General features: G+C 46.2%; 1 protein-coding gene across 1 annotated transcript in view; it reads right to left on the bottom strand.

The window, feature by feature from the left end:
* Window positions 1-4639: 4639 nt before the first annotated feature.
* COLGALT2 (collagen beta(1-O)galactosyltransferase 2) overlaps window positions 4640-23199 on the bottom strand; it is a 101170-nt gene continuing 82610 nt past the window's right edge. The window contains exons 6-12 of the mRNA XM_030573867.1: window positions 20700-20819; window positions 18971-19047; window positions 14619-14725; window positions 10252-10384; window positions 9563-9690; window positions 8201-8407; window positions 4640-6444 (exon numbers count right to left, since the gene is read on the bottom strand). Coding sequence (XP_030429727.1) covers window positions 6168-6444; window positions 8201-8407; window positions 9563-9690; window positions 10252-10384; window positions 14619-14725; window positions 18971-19047; window positions 20700-20819 — 1049 coding nt within the window. The 3' untranslated portion in view covers window positions 4640-6167. The remainder of the gene's footprint in view (window positions 6445-8200; window positions 8408-9562; window positions 9691-10251; window positions 10385-14618; window positions 14726-18970; window positions 19048-20699; window positions 20820-23199) is intronic.

Raw genomic sequence — 23199 nt, forward strand, 5'->3', positions numbered from 1 at the left:
AGCTAAGGGTTAATGTCTCTTTCACCTGGAGCACCTGACCAGAGGACCAATCAGGAAACCAGATTTTTTCAACTTTGGGTGGAGGGAATTTTGTGTCTGAAGTCTTTGTTTTCTGGCTGCCTGCTTTCTCTGAGCTTTGGAGAAGTAGTTCTGTTTTCTAATCTTCTGTTTCTAAGTGTAAGGACAAAGAGATCAGATAGTAAGTTATATGGTTTCTTTTCTTTGGTATTTGCATGAATATAAGTGCTGGAGTGCTTTGATTTGTATTCTTTTTGAATAAGGCTGTTTATTCAATATTCTTTTAAGCAATCGACCCTGTGTTGTGTCACCTTAATACAGAGAGACCATTTGTATGTATTTTTTTCTTTCTTTTTATATAAAGCTTTCTTTTAAGACCTGTTGGAGTTTTTCTTCACTTCAGGGAAATTGAGTCTGTACTCACCAGGGAATTGGTGGGAGGAAGAAATCAGGGGAAATCTGTGTGCGTTGGATTTGCTAGCCTGATTTTGCATTCCCTCTGGGGAATAGGAAAGTACTTTTTGTTTCCAGGACTGGGAACAGAGAGGGGGAGTCACTCTGTGTAGTTTCACAGAGCTTGTGTCTGTGTATCTCTCCAGGAGCACCTGGAGGGGGGAAGGGACAAAGGATTATTTCCCTTTGTTGTGAGACTCAAGGGATTTGGGTCTTGGGGTCCCCAGGGAAGGCTTTTCAGGGGGACCAGAGTGCCCCAAAACACTCTAATTTTTTGGGTGGTGGCAGCAAGTACCAGGTCCAAGCTGGTAACTAAGCTTGGAAGTTTTCATGCTAACCCCCATATTTTGGACGCTAAGGTCCAAATCTGGGACTAAGGTTATGACACCCCTGGTTTAGCAGCTGCTGCTCTTCCCACCCACAGCCTGACAGAGAGCCCTGGCTGATTCTTGAACCGGGCTCCAAAGCAAATACTGGCGCTCTCTGGGAGTAACCTGTCTGCCCCACCATGCCCTGATTTCCCCAGCCCCTCGCTTCAGGGAGCACCCCCACCCCCCAACCTGCTGTTCCCCAATTTCCCCTCCCTGGCCTCTTCACTCCAGGGACCAACCAACCCTGCTCTGCCCCCGAGTTCCCTACTCCAAGGACCAACACACACACACACACACACACACACACCCGCCCTCCACTGTGCCCTGACTGCCTCGGGCCCTCGCTCCAGGGCGCCCCCCCCTTCTCTGTTGTGCCCCGAGTTCTGGGGAGAGGGAATTGGGCAGCCAGGCTCTGGATCAGCTCTTCCCAGCCTACAGGTGAGTCCCAGGGAAACCGAGCAACGGGGCAGGGGTGAAGCGTGCATGACCTCTGAAGCGTGCATGACAAGGGAGGTGGGGAGCGCTGGGGGGCAGGGCCTTGGGGGAAGAGGTGGGGCAGGGATGTTTTGTTTGCAGGGATTAGAAAGCTGGCAATGCCACCAGCACCCCTTCCCTTGCAGACTTAGGGCAAAAGCCCTGAATTTACCCTGCCCCAAATCGAGCCGAAGCTCCATGCCCCCCCCAACCCCTTACCATCAGCAAGGGCTCTCGGCCCCCTAGGAACACTGGTGGTTGGCTGAGGACCATTGGTGTTGCCTCTCACCGGTGGCAGGTGTGGCACATTCTGCTCCGCCCTGGGACCGCCACAGCGTCAGCACCAGCTCAGCCTGCAGGGCCCAGATCTCCTGCAGCAGGCAGCGAGACTGCCCCCCCAAAGGAGCTGGGGCAAGAAGCAGAGAAAGGAAACAGAACCGGGTACCCCAGTCAGATCAGGGGCTCAGCCCCAGAGACCCGCAGCCAGACCCTGGGACAGAGGTGTGTGTGGTTGTGGGCAGTACCAAGACCCTGGTTGGTCCAAGATGGCTCACAAAGCTGGTTCACGGGGGGGTGGAGAAGGGCAGAAGCCCTGTTAATGGCGTTTCACAGGGAGGTAAGGCAGTCAGGGGTTGGGGGTTGGGGGGTGGACTCCCGGATTTGGCAGGGCCGCCACCTATGTCTGCCCCCACCCTTCACGTGCCATCTCTGCCAGCAGATCACCCGGATGGCTGTGTTGCGGGCCACCTTTGGGAGTCCCTGCTGGCACTCACAGTGTAATAAACTCACGGCAGCCAAAGAACAGTAGCACACAAGAAAGCAAAGGAACAGCCAGCAGTGTGCTTTAGCCCAGGGGCTCAAAACCTTTTCTTGCTGCGCCTTCCCACCCCCTCCATGCTATAAAAACCTCCAGGGCCCAGCGGGGTGGGGGTGGGGGACTCGGGCATAGTTTAACTTCTATTGGGGGGCTGCCAGGGCTTGAGGCAGCTCTGCACAGCAGGGTCCAGGGAGGTAGCGCCCTCTCTACCCTGACTCACCTCAGCTGGCCACCCAGCTTTTCTGGGTTGTGGGGGGTGACGCAACCAAAAACTATAACTCAAAGGGATGAACTCAGCTAAAAAAGTTTGAAAAACGGCACTAGGGGCTGTGTGCAGGCGGGGGGAGGGGGTAGCTCAGGGTTCAGGGAGGGGGTTGCTAGGGGCTGTGTGCAGGCAGGGGGGAGCTCAGGATGCAGTGAGGGGGTTGCTAGGGGCTGTGCGCAGGCATGGGGTAGCTCAAGGTGTAGGGAGAGAGTTGCTAGGGGCTGTGCGCAGGCGGGAGGGAGCTCAGCATGCAGGGAGGGGGTGCTAGGGGCTGTGTGCAGGCGGGGGGAGCTCAGGGTGCAGGGAGGGGGTTGCTAGGGGCTGTGTGCAGGCCAGGGGGTAGCGCAGGGTGCTGGCAGAGGTAGCTAGGTGTTGTGTGCAGGCGGAGGGGTAGTTCAGGGTGTGTGGACGTTGCTAGGGGCTGTGTGCAGGCAGAGGGGTAGCTCAAGGTGCAGGGAGAGGAGTAGCTAAGGGTATGTGCACGCAGGGGGGTAGCGCAGGGAGAGGAGTAACTAGGGTGTGTGTGGGGGCTGGGGATTCCCACCCAATGGAAGTTGCAGAGTTGGCACTCAGGCTGGGGGCAGTGTGTGGAGGGAGACCCCCCCTGGCTGTCCCTGCGCCTGGGAGCAGGACATGCCACTTCCAGGAGTGGCACAGAGCAGGGGCAGGTAGGGAGCCTGCCTTAGCCCTGCCGGACTTTCAGCGGCCTATTGAAATCTCCCAGATTGGTTTTGGTAGCCTCTGGGAGATGAAGGCCGATCCCAGGAGACTCCCAACCAATCCGTGAGGGTTGGCAATCCTCTCTTCTGGGGACTATGCCCCAGCCAGATGGCTTCATGCCCACGCTCCTTCTGTGTGAGCAACGAGCACCAATGCTGCCTATTTCAGCGGTGACCATGTTATCAAAGCTAATACTTAAGCGCACCATTCCACCTCTCCAATGGTTACTCTTCTCTTCTCTGCTACCTAGCCCTAAGAGTCCTCATCTACCCCCCCCCCATTTTTGCAAATACTGAACACGTACAATGGAGATGTGCCAAACCGGGGACTTTCCTTTTGCAAAATGTTTTTCCCATTGTGGTTTCCAGGGATTGCTCCCGTCTAAAGCAGTGTTACCGCTGAATTGAAGAGAAATGGCTATTTGCACCATGAAAAGCATGCTAATATCAGCATTTCCATATTCTCCCTGGGCAAAGCCACCTATACGCAAAACCTGCCCCATCTTTGAGGGAAGTGTGTGAAATCTTTGTGATGCTGTGTTCACATGCATAATGAAATGTGAAAGAACCTGAATTCTTGCATAGTTTTCCCTTTCTTGCCCCTACTATTTTAAAACTGATGTTTAGTTTCACTGTTGTTCTCCAAGTGGGCTTGCAAAAGTGGGCTCCTGCTCCCGCACTGAAGTTAATGTCAAGATTCGTACTGACGTCAGTAGGTCAAGGCAAAGCCCCTTCTGATGAGCAGCAGTGCCACCATGTTCTGCATGTTTATATTTTTCAAATCCTCCTTTTAAAACAGCAGAGCAGAAAGCAAGGAGTGTCTTGCTGAACAGTGCCACCTGCTGGCCAACCAGGCTCAAAATGGAGGTCAGGTCTGCCCTGCAGGCTGGAGAATAAAGACCAGATTATGGGGATGGAGGCTTTATAAAAAGGGAAAAACAACACTTAATTTGTGCCACGGCTTGGCAGTTCATAGCCCTGGCACCTCTGGGCTTGCTGCATCAGTTATGAATGCAAAAAAATTGCTTGAGCCCCCAGCATCTAATTACTTGAGTTCTGGCATCTATTTCATTACAAATTACGTAGTAGGAGAAAAACCCCAAATCATTCCCAATGGCCCAAGGATGCCCCACAATCCTTATTCCACATGTGCCAAGTTTCATGGCTAGGCCACTTTCTTCAGCCTGGGGTGTGGATGAGGCTGCACCTCATGGGGCAGTTGTGGAACATGTGTTTGTGGTTAGGGGCCAGGGGAACAGGCTCACAAAATCTTAAATTCATGATGGATTTGGTTAAGTGCAAGAATCCCACTGACTCTGTTGAGAGCCAGATCAGGGTCCAAAATGTTGTAGCTATGATCTTTGTGTCTCTTTGTTATCTTTCTATGCCTTCTTTCAACATCCCTGTGAAGATGCCCCAAAGCAGCATGGCAGACCCCAGCCCTGCTCACCCAGCATTCTCTGTCCAAGAGCTCCACATAAATTAAGACTCTACACAGCTAATCATCTTGCATCCAGTTCTATGTATTATCAGACCCGCTGATAGTAACATGTCTTCTTTAGGAGAGAGCACAACATTATCAGCAATTGTTAAAAAAAACAAAAACCAACCACACGCTCCAATGTACAGCTCATCCAGAAAGTGAAACAATCTCTTTACATTTTAGGCCAGGAAGATTTTTTTTTCCCCTTCCCCCTCCCCCCCAACTTTGTGTTGCACAGAAAAAGATCTAAATCTACATCAGCTAAATCTAAGAAGTGTAGCACAAGATCACCTGTCTTATGGGACACTTTAAAAAACAACAACATGACTTACTATGCTGACATCTTACCCAATACTGAGTATATCAGAAGTCATCCTCCTCACATTTAAAAATATATAAAAGGCAAGTTGCCTTTTTGTCCTGCAATATACAATTCTAATGCAGCCATTCAATAAAGAACAGCAGGCTGGACACCATTAACATTTTCATGGTTTTCTTTTTAAAGGGACACTGTCAAGAAGGTTAGGCCCAAACCTATCAGTGAGGAAACTGAAACGGTTTTTTAATATATATTAATTGGAAAGGAAACCTAAAAGGTTTGTAGCCAAGACACAGGAAGTGAAACTGACCATTAACAGGAAGTAGGACTGGCTGATTTAGTTTCACTGCTCAGTGTGAATGAAACACATTTAAAAAAAGAAAACAAAACACATATGTGGCAAAAAAGTACAGTGGATTTTAAAATAGATTATTAAAACTGAAATAGCTAAGGCATCAGTTTAGGAGGTTGCAGACACATCTCAGGAGACTGTGACCATCCTCTCTTTCCTTATGGCTAGATGGGATGGGAGGGGCATCATGAAACATAGGAGAGAGAGGACTCGGTCCTGAAACTGTTTTGTATTGCAACATGAAGTGAGGACTCACATTATGGAAGAGGTGTAGATAGCGACACAAATGAGGCCATTTTTGAAGTCACTGTGATCTTGACAGTGATCCTTTAAAACACACACACACACACACACACACACACACACACGCGCATACCTTCTCTCAGAGAATGGGGTTAAAAAACACAAATCAACAACAGTTAATGTTATGCAGCAGCACAGTGACAACTATCTGGAAAGGATTTACATGTCAAACCCCCTATATATATTAATCTTTATAAATACAGTATTCTACACCAGGAACTGTAGAAAGACGTCATTCAAGGGAATTTTGTAATTACTAGTGTCAACTCAGTGCGCCATGGAGCCAGCTCGCCACTCTACAGAGGTTTCAAAGTTACGAACCCTTGTGAGAATGTACTGGAGTTTACGATACACTTTTTAGAAGTCTCTGATTTTCTGCAATGTGGAATGTTCTGGTTCAAGCCCCTCCCCCACTCCCTTTCCCAAAAAACAGAGATTGGTTAGGTTAAGTCAGTCGGATCCAATCAATTTGCTTTGCCGCTAAAGACGGCGAGAAGGAGACCACATTGACGTCTCTAGAAGCTTCTAGGTGAAAGCTAAATTGTGAGGCAGGTTCCGCTGTTGTTGTCAGAGTCACTTAGAAAGGGAGGCAGTCATAGCTCATCCCTCGACGATGCTGCATTGAGAGATGGCTGGGGGGCCAAGGCATCTTTGTTCTGGGCATCGCTGTGGATCTGGCCCTGTTGCCGGGACTTCCAGGAATGGGCTCTGTCCCAGTCAGTCGACATGGTCTCATTGTCCCAGATTGTGGATGTCTCTGTGTCACTGAGATAACCTGGCTGCCCTGTGTAATGGGTCGGATAAACAAGCAAGGGCTCTGCTGAGAAGGCTTTCAAGTCTCTGGACTCATAGTACTCCTTGTACTTCTCTCTAAAGAAACGAAAACAAATATCACTAGCAGAAATAACTCTTGCTCAGCACCACTGTGCTTGCTTTGCCTTTCCATGGGTTATGAGCCAATCTACTGAGCTAGGACTAGTCAGTAGGTTTAGCTCATCACAGGGTGAAACCTGGGCAAATGATTGAAGGCTTGAGATGAACTGAGCAGTGAGGACACTATTAGTCCTTTTGGAAAGGTGATTTTTATATAATAAAATAAAGGATCCTAAAGAATGACAAAGTATTTCAGAAACCATGCACTTCACATGCCACTAGGGAGCAGCCACCTTTGGAGCGGGACCCTGCAGCTATTTGAATAGCAACACTCTATGAGATAACAGGACAGGAAGCATATTGGTAGCCCCAGCATGGCAGAGAAATCTGGATATGTGAGTTGGCATTTGGTATTCAACTGGTGAGCCCCTGTATCGTTTCTTATTTGCACCATTGGGGTGCCATTTTTAGATGAGTTCAGGGGTGGCCTAACTCTGCTCGCCCTGAAATCAATGGTAAAACTCCCATCAACTCCAGTGGGAACAAAGTTAGGCCAAGAGATAACAAAGGCTTTGTCTATACTAGCAGTTCTCTTAACATCTCCCTCTATGGCATTGCTACCAGCACAGCTCCCTCGTTGCTAGCAAAGTGGTCAACTGGCCGCTGGCGTTTTAAGCGCCACAACTTCCAATCCCGTCTAGACCTGTTCTGGGCAATCCAATGGTTAGTCAATGGCAGTGCTCCCAGTGTCCCTACCACCAGAGAAGCTGCTCCTGGTGCAGATAAGGCCAAAGAGTGTACCCTGCTACCACAGAGTAAGTGGTGTGGCCAATTAGGGGAACTGGCTGTCAGAGGAGAACAAAGGCCCGTCTCAGATATGTTATCAAAGGATCACTAAGCCTGTATACAGGACTAGAAGACAATTGTCAGAGGGACACAGCAGTACCTGTTGGAAGCAGGGACCAATGATGTAGCACCCCAAATTATTTTGGGGAGATGTCATAATGGGTAACTGGACTCTGGAAACAAGGTTAGGGGAAGCTTTAGGTGAGAATTAAAAAACCCCCAACCTGGTTTTCTTACAAAACAAGGAGATCCACCCTTGAAAACAGATTCCTCCCATATCTTGAGATCCACATCACTTTCCGGGGCTCTGAGAGAAAGCCTTGCAGAGCTCTCCCCACAAAGAGGGAGTCAACGTTGATAAGTCTGGCTGGGAGCTGGTTAAAAGATTTCTTCCTGCCCCACACACCTTTGAAATGAAAACCCTGGATTCTGCAATGCAGCAAAATAGGAAGGTGCCATGTAGATTCTGAAAAGGCCCTAAAAGCATGGTTTTTTAAAAGAAAAGCTCTGAGTTGCACAGAGATCTTTCCCAGGTCCTATGCCAGGTAAGGTATTCCAAAATAGGCATTATTTCATAATCATAATAATACACCTATACAGTTACTTCCAATCAGAGATCACCAGCTGCTTCAAAAATACGAATTTATGAATCCCAAAAGACATCTCTGAGGTAGGGTATTATTACATAAATTCAGGCACAGAAAGGTCCAGAGATTTGCTCAAGATCTGCAGCAGTGCCGGCAATATCCAAGAATCATAATATCCAGTCCTCTGCTCCGCCTATTAGGTTATGCTATGGAGATGCACTGTACAAATAGCAACACAACGTCCAGTTTAAGATCAGTTAGCAAGATACAACTCATGCAAAGCCGGCTGGCTTCGCAAGCAACAAAGGGGTTTTACTTACACAGGGTGCTTGTTGTACATGATCGGCAGGAATTCATCCACAGGCAGCATCTTGCTAAAAGGTTCGGCCCCGATTAGTTTCTGAGCCCCTTCAAAGGAAATTGCATACCCCAGGGTCCAATATGAGTAATCTGCTTCCACAAGGTTCATTACATTAGGAACTGCCTTCTCAGGGCGCTGCACCTGCATCCTTTTCCGACCAATGTAGCTGAAGGGGAGAAAAACCCACCACAGTGGAAACTAAGGCCTGTTTCCTTGATCAGCTATGCAGTGCAATTATACTGTAACTGGGACATCCGGCATTCCCACTTCAACCAGGGCTGAGCAAAGGCCTTTTAAGTCAGTGGGAGTTTTTCCATTGACTTCGCTGGACCATGGATCAGGTCCAAAGTGCACCCACAAGTCAAATGCTACTCCTGGAATTCTCCAGTGCCACAACTGCCCATGCAGTCCAAGGAGACTACAGGTCCCAAAACCAATGCACCATCCTGACCCAAGCAAGGATTTGAATTCTCTATGGTGCATATCCAGTGAGGTGCTGGAGGCCTCTCAGGAGCCTCTTGTAAAAACTCCATCATCCTACAGACAGGAGGGTTGGGGTGATTCCCCAGCCTCATCCCTTCTCTGGATGAAGCCCAGATAAATCAGCGCCACCAGAGATGACTTATCCCTTATACAAATACATCTTAAGAGAAAAAGTTTTGCTTTTGGACTGTCACAGGCACTGATCCAGGGACCCACATAACTTGAGTACCAGAAAGCACCAAACAGCAGGGGGGTTATAAAAAATGCCTGGGGGAGAAGCTCCCTAGAAGGTCTTCTCCCCCTTCTCCAGCCGGCCAGTTTGAACTCTGCTCCCTTGGCAGTGAACTTGGAATTGTTTTCAGGAACAGGCCATAAAGATTTCCAGCTCAGTCTGTTTGCTGGCTAGACGGTCCCATTCTCTTCTTGCTTCTCTTTGTGAGAATGAGTTTATATTTAAATAACTAAACAAAAGAGTTGAAATACCCTGTTCCTCCACCATCCTCACAGTGAGCACGTGCACCCCGTGTCACGGGAATTAGCTCAGAGTAAGGGACCGGGGTTATGGGAGGCGATGGCTATATTGCTGTGGGCACCTGTTTATCAAAGAGTACCCGCAATGTGCTTCATTCGATGGAGATTTTAGCTACTCCAGCCCCTTTAAAATTAACCCCCCATGACTGAGTCTCTGGAATTTTGCCGCATTCCCCAGCAGGCAGCCCTGTCTGATTATTATGAGGGTACGTCCATGTTACTGAAATGCTCAGTGCATGTGGGAGCAGGGGAGAGAAGTTTCCAGGTGGTTTAGGGCAGTGAAAGCTCTCAGGACACGACTACTTACATGAGCTCCCAGTCTAGCTGGACTTGCTCTATATCATCCATCAGTTTCATGAGCTTCCTCTTAAACTGATGCTCAAAGCGCACGTCGTCTTCGATAACGAGCGTCTTCTCCAGCTCTCTGTTCACCACCTGAAATGGATGTTTTCAAATGAGACTGAAATGGCCCGTATGCTATTGAGGGGCCACTTATGCACCCTATGAAGCTATGCCGAGCCCCCCACTCGGAGAAGGACTGAGCCCCCATGCTCTTTGATCAGTATGAAGATTAATGGTCATCAAAATTGGTGACATTCAATTCTACACAGGTTTAGAATCAGAAAAAACTCATAGGTGAAATTCCGCAACAAAATTTCTTCACTTTTTTTTTCCCTCCCCAGGCACAACATTGCCCCAAACAGGCTGGCTAAGAGTTTTGTGAAAAATGTCATGGCCACAGCCCAGATGTGTGACAGTCGCACAGGCTGGGAACTGTTTGCAAACTGACAGCACAATAGGAGCTGCTCAGTACTCAGCACTTTTGAAAATCAGGCTGCTTATGTGCCCAGACATGAACTTTTTGAAAATCAGAACCTTTTGTGAGATCCTGGATAATTCACACCAAAGTAAGAGAGACTATCTAAAAATAAAACATTACTTCCTTCCCACAGCATCCAGGTGTAATACATCTGCCAGAGCACAGACATTATTTACCTCTTTCCAGATAGAATAGTGGCTAAGAAAGCAGCCAATTTCCCCCCTGGTTAGTGGCCTGGAAGAGTAAGGATCTTGATAACCAGGTAGCATGTCAATATTCAGAGCTTTCAGCTGACTTGTATTCAATGCCCTGAGGAAAGAGAGAGCTGCTTTCAGTATTAAGAACTTTTATAGATGTTACTATTTTTTACTCAGGAAAAAAAACAATGAAATTGTTTAGCAGTGAAAAGACTTCCCTGAGCTAGGGAAGTTCCCAAAATAGGCTGTGTATTTGTAGCTGAACGCAGTTTAATTTGATTTAAATCATGTTGAACTTAAGATATTTTTAGGACATTCACCCCCAACAGTTTCAAGAAACTGCAGAGTTTTAAAAGGGTCATTATCATATTGTTAATAACACTTTAGCTATATTCACACGGGAAGATTAGAGAACACCTAGCTCACCTTCCACTAATGTAGAACTGATAAATGAAATTGTTTTTAATTGTTCACTTTATTAATGTAACTTCTGTTCACCATTCACTACACTTGCCTACATTGTAACTTCTGTTCACTGTTTGCCAGCCACTACACCTGTTTATATTGTAACTTCCGTTCACTGTTCACCATATTGTAATTCAAACCCCATTTTAAAACACTCACTCCATTTTGTAAAAGCTTCCTCCAACCTTCATTTTTGCAAACCCTGCTGCAATCTTATTAGTTTTGTTTAGATGCGTGACTGAGGTATATATGGATAATGGAATCAACCTCCAGCCCCAGCCTGTCTTGATGAAATAGAGTTCAAACCCCACCAGCTGAAGATGCAGACAAGAGCCCTAACAAAGTAAGAAGAGTCCACCCTAAAGAGAAAAGGTACAATAGAAGGAAGATCAAAGCCAGGTCCGAGGCTGAAAGTCACGCCTGCAATTGACGGATGATCAGTCACCAAACCCAGAGGCAGCGTGACACAGCAAGACCTATGGACTTTGGATTCAAACTAAAGCCTACAAAAAGGATGGGTGAGATGGGAGACTTTGGAGGGTAACATTCTGCTACCAACATGGAAGGGCATCGGTGCAAGCCCAACAGAGACCCAGCTTGTCCTTGTGCTTGGCTTTCCTGGCCAGTTAGCCACCACAAGCTGCAAACTCATGCTGCAAACTCAAGCCACGAACTCAAGCTATTTCAGGACTGGTAACTATACAGCAGCTGCAGAACATCTGATGGATACGTGTGTGTGTGTGTGTGTGTGTGTGTGTGTGTGTGTGTGTGTGTGTATAGGTATTAGGTATAGTGTGTGTGTATAAGGATTAAGATATTAGTTATTGGTCATAAATCAAATTATCATAATAAATGTGGCACCTTTGTCTTGCCCCCTGAAAAGATCCTGTGTAGCTTTGTCTGTACAACACTAAGTTTTGTTTGCTTTTTCATTTCTCTAACCTTGAACAACAGCACTAATGCAGTCAGTATTATATTTGCTTATGGTCTGTTTCACTTTCAAGTTCTAATGCCCTAGCACTAGAGAGGCCACTAGGGCAGAGAGATACCAGGAGACCCAAGATCTGTTTCTAACTGTCAAGTATCAGAGGGGTAGCCGTGTTAGTCTGGATCTGTAAAAGCAGCAAAGAATCCTGTGGCACCTTATAGACTAACAGACGTTTTGGAGCATGAGCTTTCGTGGGTGAATACCCACTTCCTCAGATGCATGTAGTGGAAATTTCCAGGGGCATGTATATATATGCAGGCAAGCTAGAGATAATGAGGTTAGTTCAATCAGGCAGGATGAGGCCCTGTTCTAGCAGTTGAGGTATGAAAACCAAGGGAGGAGAAACTGGTTTTGTAGTTGGCAAGCCATTCACAGTCTTTGTTTAATCCTGAGCTGATGGTGTCAAATTTGCAGATGAACTGAAGCTCAGCAGTTTCTCTTTGAAGTCTGGTCCTGAAGTTTTTTTGCCGCAGGATGGCCACCTTAAGGTCTGCTATAGTGTGGCCAAAGGAGGTTGAAGTGTTCTCCTACAGGTTTTTGTATATTGCCATTCCTGATATCTGATTTGTGTCCATTTATCCTTTTCTGTAGCGACTGTCCAGTTTGGCTGATGTACATAGCAGAGGGGCATTGCTGGCATATGATGGCATATATTACATTGGTGGATGTGCAGGTGAATGAACCGGTGATGGTATGGCTGATCTTGTTAGGTCCTGTGATGGTGTCGCTGGTGTAGATATGTGGGCAGAGTTGGCATCGAGGTTTGTTGCATGGATTGGTTCCTGAGCTAGAGTTACTATGGTGCAGTGTGCAGTTACTGGTGAGAATATGTTTCAGATTGGCAGGTTGCCTGTGGGCGAGGACTGGCCTGCCACCCAAGGCCTGTGAAAGTGCGGGATCGTTGTCCAGGATGGGTTGTAGATCCCTGATGATGCGTTGGAGGGGTTTTAGCCGGGGACTGTATGTGATGCCAGTGGAGTCCTGTTGGTTTCTTTCTTGGGTTTGTCTTGCAGTAGGAGGCTTCTGGGTACACGTCTGGCTCTGTTGATCTGTTTCCTTATTTCCTCGTGCGAGTATTGTAGTTTTGAGAATATTTGGTGGAGATTTTGTAGGTGGTGGTCTCTGTCTGAGGAATTAGAGCAGATGCAATTGTACCTCAGTGCTTGGCTGTAGACAATGGATCGTGTGATGTGCCCGGGATGGAAGCTGGAGGCATGAAGGTAGGCATAGCAGTCAATAGGTTTTTGGTATAGGGTGGTGTTAATGTGACCATCACTTATTTGCACCGTGGTGTCCAGGAAGTGGACCTCCCATGTAGATTGGTCCAGACTGAGGTTGATGGTGGGGTGGAAGCTGTTGAAATCGTGGTGGAATTTTTCCAGAGTTTCCTTCCCATGGGTCCAGATGATGAAGATGTCATCAATGTAGCGTAAGTAGAGTGGACGAGAGCCGAGGAAGCGTTGTTCCAGGTCGGCCATAAAAATATTGGCATATTGTGGGGCCATGCGGGTGCCCATAGCGGTGCCACTGATCTGGAGATATATATTGTCATCAAATTTGAAATAGTTGTGTGTGAGGATAAAGGCACAGAGCTCAGCAGCCAGTTGTGCTGTGGCATCATCAGGGATACTGTTCCTGACAGCTTGTATTCCATCTGTGTGTGGGATGTTCGTGTAGAGAGTCTCTACGTCCATGGTGGCTAGGATGGTGTTTTCTGGAAGGTCACCAATGCATTGTAGTTTCCTCAGGAAATCAGTGGTGTCACAGAGATAGCTGGGAGTGCTGGTGGCATAGGGTCTGAGTAGAGAGTCCACATATCAAGACAGTCCTTCAGTGAGAGTGCCAATGCCCGAGATGATGGGGTGTCCAGGATTTCCAGGTTTGTGGATCTTGGGTAGTAGATAGAATAACCCTGGTTGGGGCTCTAAGGGTATGTTGATTTGTTCTGATGTTAGTGTAGGGAGTGTCCTGAGTAGATGTTGCAGTTTCTTAGTGTATTCCTCAGTGGGATCTGAGGGAAGTGGCCTGTAGAATTTGGTGTTGGAGAGTTGTCTGGCGGCCTCCTTTTGGTAGTCAGACCTGTTCATGATGACAACAGCACCTCCTTTATCAGCCTCTTTGATGATAATGTCAGGGTGGTTTCTGAGGCTGTGGATTGCGTTGCGTTCTGCAAGACTTAGGTTATGAAGCAAGTGATGTTGTTTTTCCACAATTTCTGCCTGTGCATATCAGCGGAAACATTCAATGTATAGGTCCAGACTGTCATTTCGACCCTCAGGAGGAGTCCATGTGGAGTTCTTCTTCTTGTGCTGTTGGTGGTGCTGTTGGTGTGACTGACTTCCTGAGAATCCTTGGGAAAGTCACTCAGCCCTGGACTTTCAAATGGGATTTGGGCACCTGACTCTCTTAGTAAACGCCAGCCTTAACCTCGGTGCCTCAGTTTCCCCATGTATAAAATGGAGATTTTGTACATTGCTTTGAGAGTCACAACTAAAAAAAACTTCATCTGTGTTTACATTACTATAATGTAGCACAATGCTGCAGCATTGGGGTTGGACATATTGCAGGGTAATATTTAAATGCCACAAAAATGTTTTCATTATTATACCCCTATTTAATTTTATGACAATGTTTCTATTCAGAGAACTTTGTCTTGAAGAAAACTTTACTTCTGGGCCTAAACTACCTTCTGGATCTCTAACGGAGACTGATCAGAGTAAGAGAAGAATAAAATAACAGCATGAAAACTTTTTTTTGCAAAACTGCACCAAATAGTACATTAAAAATGATAACTCAATCATAAGGCATCAAAGAGAATTGACTGAAATTAATCAAGGTAGCACTTCTAATCAACAGTTCTGCTATGCAGAACCAGATCTTTCCAAAGACTCACTTGCCATCCACAGCCTCTACTATCTTGACTGCAATCTCCTGCTCATAGAGTGTCCGCAGCATTCGATCCCGCCTGTCTTTTCGACGCTTCAGGTTGATCATGAAAATCTGCATTAAGAAAGACATCAGAAAACTCTGGCTCAATGCAAAGTACAGATCCAAGTTTGTGCTGGAGCTCAGCAGGTTTTGGTCATTTCCATTCAAGAGCGTCATTTTTGGGTTACTATAAATTTGTCAGACATTCATCTTTTGAGCTGCAATTCAGAATATTTGTTCTCAGTCCAGCTGCTGATTTTTACGGGAAGGCTGAGGAAAGGACGTTCAGTGATTTTAAAAAATGAAGAGTGTATGTGTGCATGGGGGCAGTGGGAAGAACGCACTTTTGCCTTGTTTAAAAAAACCTACAAAATCTGACCTTTTTGGATCAATTCTAGCAGCTCACCAAATTTGGAGCAGAAACCTGAAATCTGACAGGGACATAAAGTTGACCCAGGTTCGTGGGGTAATCGGGGTCAGCTCAGTTCTAAAAACGACTCAACACTCTCAGGTCGAGTTTGGGTCAGCTGTGCTCAGTTTGGGTTCAGGTCCAGGTCAGGCCTTAAGAGTAGGCCTGAGCAGAGTTCTACCCCTAACTGGACAGCTGAGGATTCCAGGTAGGATGATGTGCAGTAAATGCAGTAGGGCTCCATACACTGGGCAGTGAGAATAAAAAACTAAATGAACAGCGCCACATTCCCTAGGCACCACCCACACTGTGTGAGGGAGGGGCCTGGAGGAGAAAACTGTATCTGACTGAGTAATTAGAAACTGGAGGGTGATATAAATACACAGGGGGCAGAGTCAAGGTTGTGCGGGCAACATTAACTTTGGCATTTCCTGACTTTTAAATGTTTCACTTTGCAACCATAATGCTCTTTTAATGCACGTTGTATATGGAATTATAAGGCAGGGGTCAGGGGCCAGTTGTGCAGTTTGGAGCTGGATGCGAACTTCCCCAGCACACTGGGATGTTTGGATCCAGGCTTTTGTTTGTGCCAATCTCTATCCAATACAATATATCCCTTTTGTATTCAAAGGGAGGATGGATTTGGCATGTGGTAAAGAGCACAGATCTTTACTGAATGCTGCGTCTATCTTTGGGATTACCAATGTGCCCATCACCCTAATATCTGGACACAAGTGGAAGCAGGTTCTGCAATGCAGGATATCTTTAATTACTGCAGATCCTGGAATTTTTCTGCTGATTCAATTAGAATCATAGGTGTGCTGCTGAGACATCCTAGGCAGGAAAACAGATCCCCGGGCAGCAGTTAGCCCAAGCTAAGCAGATATATTTTGCCTGGTCAAGGCTCCCCCAGGCATGTACATTCCTAGGTAAAACACAGAATGTCAGGGCCGTGTTTCTGTCCTCAGGCAGGCAAGAATAAATTCAGCCCTGCAGCCTGAGGAACAAACCTTGGCCAAATAAAAACCAGATTGAGGCCCAGCTTGGTGCAAAAGCAGTAATACTAATAAAATATCAGGCAATTTAAGAGCAGCGGCAAAAAACAGCCCAGAAACACACACACAGGACTCCAAACACAGATGACCAAACAAACACAGTCACACAGAATCCGCACTTCATGACACAAGCCATATAAATAGAAACTCCAGACCAAGCCAAGAAAACAAAACATCTTAAAGACAAAAAACAAGGCTCCTCCAATTTTAGTAGCTCCCTCAGTGATTATACAACTGTCTCTGGCAGCTACGCATGCAGGCACTACACGGTCCTGTGCAGGTTTTTTTTGGCTCTACACAAAATGTAAACCTAATTTATTCACAGCACAGTCTCTCTCTGGAATTCTTCCTCCCTGGTCTCTTTCTGTTGGTACTTTGCCCCTGACTGCGGCTAGCCAGATCTAGCACTATAGGGGCAGGAGTTTCTAGAGGGATGATTTATGCACCAAACTTCCTGGGTTCTGCTTCAAACACGTTCCCAACTGTTCTGAGTAAAATCAAAACAAAAAGGCCACAGTGGAAATGTGGCTCCCAAACAGGAAAAGAAGATTAGGACCAACAATATAGAATATTCAATGAATACATACAGACTCCTGTCATAACCCAAGTTATGCAAAGTGCTGTGTATTTATAGTTTAAACAACTGACTCTCTTCAGTCACAATCTCTACCAGCTTTGTGAGGTCATCAAAACAGTGTCCCTGCTTCTTAACGGAAAACAGGAGAAATTTTAAAAAACCCATACATGCTAAAGTTCTTCAGGAATCATGAAGCTATCTCCAAGTACCCTATCCATAGGAACCCTAACTGTAGAGCAGGGAACCCTACCCATAGGAACCCTAACCCAAGCTCCAAGAATCCTACTAATAGGAACCCTAACCCTAGGGCAGGGAGCACTTGCCCATAGCAACCCTAACATTTCTTCCAAGTATCCTACCCACAGAAACCCTAACTGGAAAGCGGGGAACCCTACCCATAGAAACCTTTATCCTAGCTCCAAGTACCCTACCCCTAGCAACCCTAAGCCTAGCTCCAAGTGTCCTCCTCCTAGGAATATAAACACTAGCGCGGGGAGCCCTACCCACAGGAATCCCAGAGTGGATAGACCTATCCATAGGAACCCTAATCTATAGTAAGAGTATATAGAGAGCCTAATGGTTGCAGGAAATGACTGGAAGTGAAGCCAAATCACTGCTGGACTGATTCAATGACCATTTAAATAATTGAAAAGATTTCCATTGGTATCCCTGGACATTGGATCCAGCCAAGCTTTTCAATCTTGGGACATCTGAGATCAGGCACTTCAAGACTTGATGTCCAAAGATGCTGAGCACCCACGGCTCCCACTGATGTCAAGTGCAGCTGCCCAGCTCTTATGAAATCAGGCATCAAAATTCACATGTGAACACCTCAAAAGGATCCCCATTGGCTCAGGAGGAGTTTTAGTCAAATAAAGACACCAGGATCCATCCCATGGAAAATTTCAACCCAACGTACCAATGTTTTGGAAAGTTATGATGAACATGTGAAGACAGGGTAGAAATGAAAACTGATTTGCAGCTTTATCTCTGGTGGGAGTGACCAGGCTCCCTATATGGTGCACCTGTCCACACAACAAAATAAAGGTACATACAGGCACTATACCATGGTACCCCCATAGTCACCACTATCATATAATTATGATATATTTTGTACAAAGTATGGCTTGTAAGGTATTATTCTAAAAGTCTTACTCTGCCAGACATTAATATCTCATTTGATTATGTGTGCTATCATTGTACGTGAAGTTATGAAGTTTTACTTTGTCTGTGTTACTGAAAGATATTGTGAAATTGGAAACACCCACAGCTAGCCTTTCAGGTAAAACAGTGAAGAAGCTAGACAGCGCTGATAGCCCATCAGCAAAGACAATGGACCATGGAAAAGGTTTGTCCTCACCTGGAGACATTTCAGCCAGCCTCTGAGTAATGGTTGCTATGACTCAGCAAGGCATGCAAGGGCATGTGACCAGATCACGTGACACTGAACTCCATTTTGGTACTTGCATTCTTCCACAAACTGGGCTGGGAACTTAGCTTGGAACAAAGGGTTCCCGCCATTTGCAGAAACTATATAAGGTGGGGAGTGACATCATGATTTGTCTTCATTCCCCCACAACTCAACACCTGAAAGAACCTCTGGAAGACAAAGGACTTGGAATGGGGAAAGAGGACCCAGGCTGCAAAGCAGATGCAGCTTGTGCCTCAAGAATCTGTAAACCTGCTTGTATCATCAGTCAGGGTGAGATATTGCTAATTCAAATCCCATCTATCTAGTATATTAGTCTTAGTTTGCCTTTTTATTTATTTGCCAGGTGATCTGCTTTGATCTGTTTGCTATCACTTATAATCACTTAAAATCTATCTTTCTGTAGTTAATAAACTTGTTTTATGTTTTATCTTAACCAGTGAGTTTTGGAATGAAGTGTTTGGGAATCCTAGCTCTGTAAACAAAGGCTATCTTCCCCACATCGAGACGGGAGCGAATTAATTAATAAGCTTGCATCATACAGACCCCTGTGCTGTGCAAGATCATATATTTCTGGGTTTATACTCCAGTAGGGGTGCAAGTCTGGGGATCTGGGAAGTTGGCTGGGGGCTTCCTGTTTGTCTATGAGTGGCTTAGGTAAAGCACTCAGGTAACTCATGTGTGGCACCACCTGCTGTCATGTTGGGTGATAACCGGGCCTGGAGAGGCTGGCTGAGTCACCAGCAGAGCACTGTGAGAGAGGCCAACTCAGCTAAATTGTTAGGGGGCCCAGCAATTCCAATAGCTCCCAGAATGCATCCGGGAGGTAACATGCCATCACACCTACCTCATCAAATCCCATCTTGTCTGGGTGTTTTGGGGGAATGGAGATGTATTGCGAGGGCTCGACTGGAGGATGATCAACTGAAAGAGAGAATAGAAACATCCACAGTGGCTGGTTACTGAACTGCGTAGTGGCAAAGAATCCCAGTCAAATTCGCTGTCATCACGTTTCACTGTTTCCCCTAGAACAGAGAGGCACCTAGATGTGGAGTGCAATGCTATGGCCTAATCAGCGTCATGCGCCAGAGGAGCACCCTGAGAGGCAGAAAGCCAGATGCCAGGGACTGCAAACACCCAAGAGAACAGTGTATCAATGCACATACTGGAGCATGTCTTTCCGGCTGGGATGACAGAGGAGCCCACATTTCAGCTCTGGTGAAATTTAAATACAGTCTGGTGGGGCGGGGGGGGGGGGATTTGCTGCTGGTGGAGCTTTCCTGTTGCTCTGGGGACTTATCAGGGGGAGGAGGTTGTGAGGGAATTATAGGCCAAAAAAAAAAACAGTAAAACCTGCAACTCTAATAATGATTTTGGGGCCACATTGCCCCTCCCCACTGCTGACCAATCTTCAGGATTGAGACAGAGGGGGTTGAGAACTCCCTGAGGACAACCCCACAGAGTTTTAAGGAAATTGTGCCCTCCAACAGGAGGCGGGGGTAAGATGATGTGAAGTGAGCAGGGAGCAAGGTGTCCTAAACACCATAGACTTATGGGATCCACATGGAAGTACTATGCCACTAGATCCATGACCTTGAACAAATGGTTGCCCACCAAACCTATGCATTGACCTCCAGGGCAGCACAGATCCAGCAAGCACCTTCATTCCATTGATTTGAGTCCTGCCTGAGCTGCTCAGCAGCCAATCCGGATCACTGCTTCTCTGGCTGGGAAGAGACTGACTATTGTATCTAATCTAATCATCTGTCTGGTATTTCGCTGTCAAGTTGGCTTCCTTTATTTGTTATCGTGTAATATTGTGTTAAATACACCGAGGGATAAAAGAGAAGGAGATTTTGCACAAACCCTGGCAGTGCTCACTTCTAGTTCCAGAACCAAGATTCTCCCTGTGACTGGTGCAAACTGGGGGGATCCCAGCCCTGTAACCAGCAGGAGCTGAGAGGGAGCCACACTCCTATTAACCAACTGTGATACCACTAGGAACACAGCCATCACATGAGGATGATAAAGGAGGGATTTGGAAGCCCAGCTCCTATTAATTTTTAATGCCCAGATCCTTTTAGGTGGCTTTGAACATCTCAGCCATGATTTTTAATCCAGTCTTTAAGGACCTTCTTAGCATAGGATACTGCTCCTTTCAGCTCCTCTGAGAACACAGCTGGGCATCTCGTGAGCAAACTCTCCCCCACACTTCCAACAACACTTTTACAGAACCCCAGTGAACATTTTACCTGATGCATTTCACTTAACCTTTAATGGTCCCTTAGAATACATGCTAACTACTGATGCTAAACTATCTATTTGATCTTGTCTTTAGCTGTGATGCTCAGAGTACATTTCGCAGACCTGAGGAAGAGCTCTGATTAGCTCAAAACCTTGGTCTCTCACACCAGCAGAAGTTGGTCCAGGAAAAGATATTATCTTCCCCACCTTGTCGCTCTGCAGGTCAAGCACAGAAGCAACACTGAGACAGGTGGCAAAGGGCCACCATTCAACAAGAAAGTACTTGGCATCCCAGGGATGGTTCTGCAGAGATGGGGCAGACTCTGACTTACTCATTGCCTCGATTGTCACGTGAACGAAATTCTCCACATCTTCCTGCAGTGTCTGGTGAAATTTCAGTGGCACTGGGAGGAAGCCATAGCGTTCTCTGTTGCAGATGTACATTTGAATGCCTGGGAATAAAGAGAAAATGGAAACAGAATCAGGTAATTTACCAGGCTGCTTCTTGGCTTTTCAAGTGGAGAAAAGGGAGGTTATTTGGCTATAATGAAACCCACGCTATGGACCCCAGCCCCAACACATCCCCTCTCTTAAGCAACCACTTAAAAAACATCTGTGCAATTTCTAGTATAATTTTTTTTGATCTTTAGCTAATGACCAACTTCTAGGCAACCAATTTCTCCACATCCCATAAAAAGAGATTTCATGGTATTTTAAGTTGCTAGCCTGTTGTTCTCTCCTGGGGAGAGGCCATCTCAGAGCCCAGAGAAGTGATCCTGCTCACTTTCACACCCCTCATTTCACTCTCAGGACCCCATACACTGTAGAGACCAGCCCTATAGCAATGGACAGTGGTGACTCCTACCAAAACCGGTCTATGCAGATCAGAGGCAAACAGATCGGAGGCAGTGAGGCATAAAGAGCTCTCTGCTACCAAAAGATCGAGTGAACTACTTGCTTAGTGCTCCCACTTCTGGCCAGTGTGGGAACTGGATTCAGTGCCCACCAAAGTCAAATGGGAGTCACTCCATTAGCTTTGAATCAGGATCAAAGAGCAGAGCTGAAGTCTCAAACAGTTACATTTCCAATGAACTATGCTAAATAAAAAGTCCTTGGTTAGAATGGAGGCAAAATACATTAGGGAGTGGTGGTGAGAGGTGTCAGTGGGGATGCTGCAGGCCACACCTGGGACTGGCATCTCTTCTGAAAACACATTTTAAATTTCACAAAATATCTTCCATTCTCTTCTGTGAACCCTTGGTTTCAAAACCCGAGCATGATCCTGCTGCCTTTACTCACAGTCAAACGGACTGATGTGAACAAAGGCAGCAGGATGAGGCCCCAATGTCTAAACATACAAGAGAGAGACTTTCAGATTGCAAGGCAGCAGCAAAGTAAGAGGATCCCATATTGCAGGTCTTGAGCCTCTCAGGGAGAGTCCGAGCCTAGGGACGAGGGGGAAATGGCCCAAGAAGCAGGGGAATATCCAAGTATCAGAAGTGTTTCCGGCTGCAGGCATCTGCACGTCCTGCTGGTCTGCAGGCATTTCCACCCACTACCGACAGAGCAGCACTCCCTGTTGACAGCGCACAAAGGCTCTGTTGTTATCAGTCTGCACGATTACGATTTCTTCCATGAAATAAAGCAGCTTGGTATGAAGAAAACCAGTAATTCTAAGCATCCAATATGTATAGCTGGTGAGGGGAATCCATCCTCCCCTCTGCCTTGCCCTGCACTTGGGAAACTGCACAGATCCATTGGCAAAGACAAGCATGGAAAAATACACCGCTTGACCAAAGTCTCCCCATATAGGCAAGGATCTCATTCTGCCCTGGCTTGGCCAAATTCTACTTTGTTATGCTGGTGTAAATCCAAAGCAACTCTACTGACTTACTCCAAATGTACACAGTGTAAACAAGAGCAGGATTTGATCCATTGACTTCAGTGGGAGCAGCATGTGGTCAGCCAAGGACAGAAATGGGTCCAGACAGAGCATTACCAGGCATTATTAAGCTGTAAAGCAGCACCAACAGGGTACACACTTGAATTCCATTTGTGACTTAGCAAATGACTTGCTTTGTGACATTTTGCACTTTGCCATTAGTCTCTTTGAGCTTAAGTTTCTCTCATCTGTAAAACTGAGATGATGATATTTATCAGTGTTTGTAAAGCACTTTTGAGAGCTATGGGATGAAAAATGCCACAGAAGTGCTAAGCATATTATCATCAAGGTTCCACTTCTTACCAAAGCCAAGACCCTGTCCAACGATGGAGGGAAAAGGAAGAGCCCAAAGAGTATTCTATATCGAGAGAAACAAGCAAGTGGAGAATATACTAAGATGCTTTTTAATTAACTAAAGATAATAAAATGTTGCACAGCTTTGTCCTGCTCACAGGTTTCCTTATCCTCTGATAAGGATCTCAAATTGGGGGGTGAGGGAGAATGAACCAAGCTCCAACCTCATATTAGATCTCAAAGTCAGAGGTAAAAAAATACATTGCTGATTTCATTCACTCTAGATTCTTTAGCAATTCTCTATGAGCAAAATCCTGGTTCCGCTGGATTCAATGGGAGTTTGTTAGAGACTTTAATGGGACTAGGATATGGCCCAGTGTCATTAGTAACTCATTAGGCAAAAAACTGTGACTGTATCTCTGTGAATCAAAACAAAGGCCTTGCTTTAGAGAGGTAGGGCTTGATCCAAAAGGCAGTGAAGCTGACGTAAAAGTCCCATTGTTTTCAGTGGGCTTTGAATTGTGCCCTTTGTCAATTACCTGTTGTCTGAAGGCTGTTGAAATCCAGACACTCACAACAATGGAAAAATTGAAACT

The sequence above is a fragment of the Gopherus evgoodei genome, chromosome 8 (assembly GCF_007399415.2).
Source record: "Gopherus evgoodei ecotype Sinaloan lineage chromosome 8, rGopEvg1_v1.p, whole genome shotgun sequence".
Lineage (NCBI taxonomy): Eukaryota > Metazoa > Chordata > Testudines > Testudinidae > Gopherus > Gopherus evgoodei.